At 41.5% G+C, this 7,208-nt stretch overlaps 1 protein-coding gene across 1 annotated transcript; it reads right to left on the bottom strand.

Moving 5' to 3' along the window:
• Positions 1 to 2,935: 2,935 nt before the first annotated feature.
• On the bottom strand, positions 2,936 to 6,547 carry LOC138911353 (uncharacterized). Its single transcript, XM_070209926.1, has 3 exons — positions 6,047 to 6,547; positions 5,074 to 5,973; positions 2,936 to 3,214 (listed from the first exon to the last, which is right to left on the bottom strand). The coding sequence occupies exons 1-3, from the start codon at positions 6,545 to 6,547 to the stop codon at positions 2,936 to 2,938; spliced, it is 1,680 nt and encodes a 559-aa protein (XP_070066027.1).
• Positions 6,548 to 7,208: the final 661 nt, after the last annotated feature.

The following is a 7,208-nucleotide window of genomic DNA, read 5'->3' as shown; positions in this document are numbered from 1 at the left end:
TAATGTGAATATACCGAAAGCATACAAGAGAGGTGATTTGTTCACCATTGATGGTAAAATGAAACAGTGTAGTACCAAAGATAATATAAACGCTAAGATGGGTAACGCTATGCAACAAAATACTACTATACAGCTTGATTTTTTGAAAATTGAGAACGAAAACGAAATCTGTAGCATTGCGCTCTCACAGCCGAGAAAACGAAAAAGCTAAACATAGAATTTGCTCTCAGCTTCGGCTCTATGAGGGCCGTGCAAGCAATTATGTTTGTATGCGTGTGAATATACATACATAATAGCATATTTGAATGTGTTTTTATTCACTGCTCTGGCAAAGTGTCTGGCTGACAAAGAAACAATTTTCTTTGTTTTTTAGCGCACGACCTACCCAAAATTTCTGTTGATATATGAATGCATTTTGTGTACTGAGGTTGGCTTCGTACCAAAAAATTTATATATTTTTGTCGATGCAAATATTTATGTAATTTTTTATATATGAAATTATTAATTAAATTATTATTATTTTTAAGTAATACAAAATAAATTAAGGAAATAAAAGTTCAAATTTGTTGTTTTCAAAGCTACATTTAATTAATTTGTATTTTCTTTTATTGTATTATTTTTTGTTCGAATTATAAAGAACAAAATACGCGGGAACACTGCGAGGAGGCTATTATAATTATAATAGGGTCGTAACTAAATATGACCTTCGAGTCGACTTGAAATGTTATTGTATTTCTTAGCACTCTTTTATTTCTTAATTGGCGAATAAAAATAATATTAATTTAATTTAAAGAAATTATGTAAATATTTGCATCGACTTATAAATACATATTTTCTGCGGAGCCAACGTCAGTACACAAAATGCATTCGTATATCAACACAAATTTGGGATAGGTCATGATCTGCGCTAGAAAACTAACAAAATTTATTTCTTCCCAGCTAAAGCCAGAGCAGCGAATAACAACACATACATACATACTTTAAATTTCTTATGCATTTATCATTTACGCATACAAACAAAGGTGCACGCACGCTATTGGCTGAGACAAGAACTTTTCTCGACCATGCACTGTCCAAAAATTAATCGTTAACGATTATTATAATAATAATTATCATTTAAATAAAGCATGCATTTCATGGATAAAGCAACTTTTTCGCTCAATGTACTTCGAAAACGAAGCGACGAAAGCAGCATCGACCAGCTTCTTAGCTCGTGTCAGCATCAGCAAGCCGCGACTTCGGCATTCGTTCGTCCGGTCTTTTGAGAACGAACAACCAGTCGGCAGGCATGCCTTACGAAGCCTTAAAGGCCAGATGAAAAGCCACGTTAGAAATTTTGCGTCGCAATCAAATGTATGGGCGTTACTCATCTTAGTGTTTATATTGTCTTTGGTAGTACCCTAGGCAAGCAGCACTGAGCTATGGAAATGGCATTACCGTTTTGGACACTTACATCTGGACAGTTTATGGAAAATGGCAAGTGGTAAGATGGTGCAGGGCTTGAAATCAACAAATAAAAATTTTGAAATAAAAAATAATTTTTGTGAAACCTGTGCAAAAAGTAAAATAAGTGTAAAACCATTTCCTACAGCATCTGAAAATCGTGCGATTCAATTATTGAGTTTGATTCACACTGACATTTGTGGACCAATAAGCAGACCGTCTGCCGGGGGCGCACAATACTTTGTAAAATTTATTGACGATTATTCACGTTACACAGTTGTGTATTTTTTGAAGTCTCACGACCATATATTAATTAACATGATATAACCAACAATTGAGATTGCGGTAATCTATGACTACATCGTTTTTCTTTGGAACGATTATTACTGGTAAGCAGTAAGGGGATTTGAATTTACGTATGATATTTTGTTTAATCATATCGCTTATTTGTTTATTTACTTCCTCATCGTATATTTGAGGATATTTGTATGGACGCTTGTAAATTGGGTCCTCATGTTATGTTAGAATATTGTGTTTAATTGTACTAATGGAAGTCGAGTTGTCACCTTCATTTTTCTGGATATCAGGAAATTCATTTAAAATTGTTTGATTTTTTTTTCTTCTGAGTTAAGATGCTCTAGCCTAAACTCATTGTTTTTTACTTATTCGTTATTAATAGCGAAGTTAAATGGTCTGTCCTTTGTTGAGGGTGGATCAAGGCACTCTTGTGTGGTCATGTCCTCTTCGACCTCTTACTCAATATATCTAAAACAAAGGTTTAACTCTCCTAAGGTTACGGATCCTTGTGCATAGTCTATTATTGCTTAACATGCTTCAAGGTATTCTCTCTAATCAGAACATTATAATGCTCCGAGAAGTTGTGAATATAGAATTTTTGTTAACTTGGACAAATCTTGCTTGTTCCCAATCGTATGCTTTATTTTAATTCAATAACACCATTTATGGTGTGAAGCTTTAATGTTTGGGATTTTGGGATCTACCTTGACTTAATTTTTGTAGAAACTCGTGGTGAGCTTTCTGATTGTCTACGGAATTATTGTGCTATTTATTTTGTACGTGATAACTCTGATTCGTGTTGGAATAGCCACTTGAACTGGTGGTTGGATTAGCATTTTGATGATAATTTTCCATGTTCCTACGATAGTTATTTTGATTTCCCTGAACATTATTACTTTTAGGTTTATCAGTTACGATATTTTCTTATAATCCCTCTCTTGGCGCTACTTGTTTTAGTTATTGTGTCGACGTAATGTTTTATTAGGCTAACATCATAAAAAGCCTATCGGGTAATTTTTTTGTAATTACATCTTTGATTGTGTTATTCATGGCATTTGAATAAAGTGTCATATTGCTAGGTATATTTTCTAACGCTTACTCATTGCGACTTTTTATACCCTGAACCCATTAAAAATGGTTATAAGGGTATATTGTATTTGTGCAAAATCCAAATGTATGTAACAGGCAGAAGGAATCATCTCCGACCCCATAAAGTATATATATTCTTGATCAGCACCAATAGCCGAGTCGATCTAGCCACCCCATCAGATCCCGAGATCAGCTCTAGAGCTCTAGCTAATGGCCACTTCAGCGGCGGTAGGTTCTCTTCCTTTACAAGGACGACAACGTTGATGGGGAATCCTGGCTGTGGAGTGCGCCATTTGGAGCGCTGTTGAAGTAGCGTTAAGTACTCTTCGCGCCAACGGGCCCAAAATACTTGTTGGAGGTATGTGACGCGCTGAAAATAGCTAAGCTGATTGAAATTAAGCTTCCTTAGATCAGGCTCAATATATGACAAAGATGGCGCTGTACCCAGGAAGTGTGCGGGTGTCAAGACGTCAAGGTCATCGGGATCGAGAATTAATAATTGCCGTGATGTGGCAGATGAGCATGCGCAGCGAATCGAAGTGTAAGATGGAAGGGCCGACAGAGCGATAAAAATGGTGCTTCGCAGTCTTCACAGCGGTTTCCCATAGCCCGCCAAAGTGTGGAGAGCGAGGAGGGATGAACGACCATTCAATCGAGTCAGATAGGCAAAACTCGTGAACAGCTTTGGCATGCCCGTCACTCAGGAACAGGCGGCTCAAATCTGCCAGCTCATTCTGAGCGCCTACCAAGTTTGTCACATTATCAGACCAGACCAGAAGGTCGAGTGCGAGTCAGGATGAACCGTTTTAGGGCGCTTAGAAACGATATTGTAGACAAATCCTTTACAAGCTCTAAGTGTACTGCCTTTATAGCGAAGCATATAAACTCGCTCTTGTAGAAGAATGGTCCACAGTAATCAACGCCAGTGACCATAAATACGATGTTTCGAAACGATCAGCTGGTAGATCTTCCATTATGTGCTCTGCCAATCGTGGCTTGGCACAACAACAGATTGTGCATTTGGCAACAATACTAGAGACTGTTTTACGACCGCCAATGGGCCAGTATTGGAGGTGAATCGAAGCCAATACGGTGCGAGGTGCAGCATACAAATTCCGTTAATGAAAGTGGATTATTATAGCTGGTGAGGCAATATAATCGGATGTCGCGCTGAGAAGTCCAACGTTGAATTTTTCAGCCGTCCACCAATGCGGAGTAAGCATAAATCGTCAAAGAATGGCGCGAGAGAGGCCATTGAGCTAGACCGTTTGACGGGCCTTCCTTCCATCAGTGCCTTAAAGTCATCGCCAAGAGTAGCCATTTGCACTGACCGTAGCAACAGATGTGTGCCATGATGCACATGATGGCTTACAGTTAGCTCAGATCCTCGAATTCGATTTACAAACTTGTAAATGTAAGCAAAGACGCGTTGCAGCTTGGAGAATGAGTTGATGAACTTGCAGCCAATTGAGAGATCAAGTTGCGCTGCAGTTCCGAGGAATACCTTGTCGGACTTCTGGCAAGGATTCGACAGGTACACAGGAGGCAGGCCACTCTTCCCTTTCTTTTCTGAGAAAGCACGGGCCAAGGGCCCATAACGGAAACCTGGAAAGCTCACTGGACAGCGTTCCTCGTGAAATGATATCCGCCGGGTTTAATTCAGTGGCTGCGACTCGATTGGCAACGAAAAAATTGAATTTGGAAGCATCATTGCGAATCCAAGCCAAAACTACATCAGAGCCTGACCAACAGTAAGAACGACAGTTAAACACTTTCAGTTGACAGATTTCGCTGAGAAGTTCAGCCAATAATGCAGCTCCACAGAGTTCTAGCTTTGATACAGTGATGGTTTTCACAGGCGCGACACGCGACTTGGAACACAAGAGACGTACGCTTGTGTTGCCATGGCACTTTGAAACTGTATAGACGCATGCTCCATAAGCGCTCAGGCTGGCATCACAAAATTCGTGAATCTCAACTATGCTGTCTGATGAGAGTGCACGACGGGGATACTGGAATTGCTGAGGTTGCTCAAAGTCAGCGCAGAAGTTGACCCAGGTGCTTAAGTGTAAAGGCAACCTCTCATCCCAGTCCAGTTTTTATCTCCAGAGATACTGCATAAAAATTTTAGATTTTGTTATTACGGGACCAACAAGAGTCGTAAAAACGAGCAATTGAGAGGATGGATCGTTTTGTCAGTCTCGAGGGTAGCCTCAGTGGAGAAAAAGAAAAACAAAAACAGACTGAGGCGGGATCCCAAACCAGGCCTAACGTTTTCAAGATATCGCTGCCATCGTTGAACTTAAGCAGCGATTCTCTATCCTCTTCCGGTATGCTTTGGAGTAGAGAAGCGTCGCTAGAACACCATTTTCGCAGCATAAAGTTGCCCTTGGCGAGTAGTCCAAACCTTTGCTTCAATATCTCAACTGCTTCGTGAACACAGCTACCACCAGAGATGAGATCATCCACGTAGAAATCCCTTTTCAAGATGTCAGCGCCAAAAGAAAATGCCTTCTGCTCATCCATGGCCAGTTGGTGCATAGCCCTCACTGAGAAAAACGATGCTGGTTTTGTGCCGTAGGTGACGGTGTCTAATTTGTAAGTCTGTAATTTCTGATGCTGAGAATCACGCCACAGGATATATTGAAGATAGCTGTCTGCTGGTTCAACTCGTACGCATCGATACATTTTGCATATGTCGCCTATGAGGGCGATTGCGAATGTACGAAAACGCATCAGTATCGAAAACAGTTTCGGTTGGATGGTAGGACCTGCCATCAGTCCATTATTCAGCGAGTGTCCAGAGGTAGTAGCTGCTGATCCATCAAACACGACCCTTAGCTTGGTTGTAGTACCATCCTCCTTCAGCAGGAAGTGATGTGGCAGATAGTATTCGCATTGGCCCAGTGCAACTAAGCTAACAAGTGATAATGCTGCATACTGGGTTTTAAAAATTGGATTGCGGTCTAGTTTCCTTTCTAAGTTAAGGAATCGGCGAAGCGCCTGTTGATAGGAGTCACCCAGCTGATCCAGGCCGAGTCGAAGCGGTAAGCGAACTGAATACTCGCCAGTCGGCAGACGCTTAAAATTGGTCTGAAAGAGTGCCTCGCAGTCACGCTCCTCCCTCTTTGGTGATGACTCAGGCTCGGTACAAGATTGGACCAAAGCGAGTCTTTTGCAGTATCGGCAGTCCAGCAGCTAGTTTGATCTGGCCAACGCAGAGCAGATCGAAAAACAGACTGGCTCCGATCAACATGTCGATTTGCTGAGATTTAAAGAATGCAGGATCAGCTAGTTGTATGTTTGACGGAATGTTCCATGATGCAGGGTCAAGAGTGAAGCCAGACTGATTATCGGTGATGGATGGTGCAATCAATGCCGGGATGCATGTGGAGTATTCAGACACTCGAGATTGGACATTAACGTTTACCGAAAAACCATATGACGAAATCGCTGCATCACCAATGCCAGAGACTACTGCTGTGGACTTGAATTTGCGCAGCAGGAGCTGATGAGCAAGACGAGAGGTGATGATGTGCAATTGCGACCCAGAGTCGAGCAACGCACGGCAGGGCACCAAGGAGCCAGCGCGATTTTTTATATTGATGACGGCAGTGGCAAGTAGGACGACATAGTGCTTAAGTTGCTGGTCGATGGAGAGTGTCGACGATGAAGTTGCGCCAGGATATTGACGTATAAGTTTCGGCTTCTTGAACATTGTGTGAGCTAGAAGCAACGCTGTGACTGCTTGTTGCCAAGATGCAACAGGCTTTGATGTTTGCCTCTCAGCTGATGTCCCCTTTGCAGGCAATTAAGGCACAGCGCAAGCCGTTTGGCTTCATGAAGGCGCAGCGAGGGCGATAATTTTGCAATTTGCAGACATTTATAAATGGAGTGGCCTGCGGCATCACAAAATACACATGCATATGTTCCATTCTTGGTCACCACAAACGTTCTTCTACTACTGTTGTTCTGGCCCACCTGGAAGCCAGGCGTGTATATTGCCGTCGCGTGATTCGCATTTTCCAGCCTTTGACAACGCTTTCATTGAGAAGTAAGGCGTAGTCGGTAGCTCCCGACTAAGGAATACCCTGAATCCTCTTATTCCAACACAAAATAAATTAATAAACGAGAAAGAAAGGCTATATTCAGCACGCCGAAGATCTAATACCCTTGCAGACCCAACCATATCATAATGCTTATAGTGCTAGTCGGGAGAACTAGGGAATACCCTGAACCCTCTTCTTCCAACTTTTCACGGTAGTTACCTTATGTGATGAAGGTGCACGTTAAGACGGGGTTTCCGGAAATTCCACCCTCAAGTATGGAAAAATCGCGAAAAGCGATTTGTATGAAACTTTTTGTTTATTTCAAAGTTG

Source organism: Drosophila virilis, chromosome 5 (genome assembly GCF_030788295.1).
Source record: "Drosophila virilis strain 15010-1051.87 chromosome 5, Dvir_AGI_RSII-ME, whole genome shotgun sequence".
Lineage (NCBI taxonomy): Eukaryota > Metazoa > Arthropoda > Insecta > Diptera > Drosophilidae > Drosophila > Drosophila virilis.
Note: the sequence above shows the minus strand (reverse complement) of the source record. Positions and strands in the feature narration are given on the sequence as shown.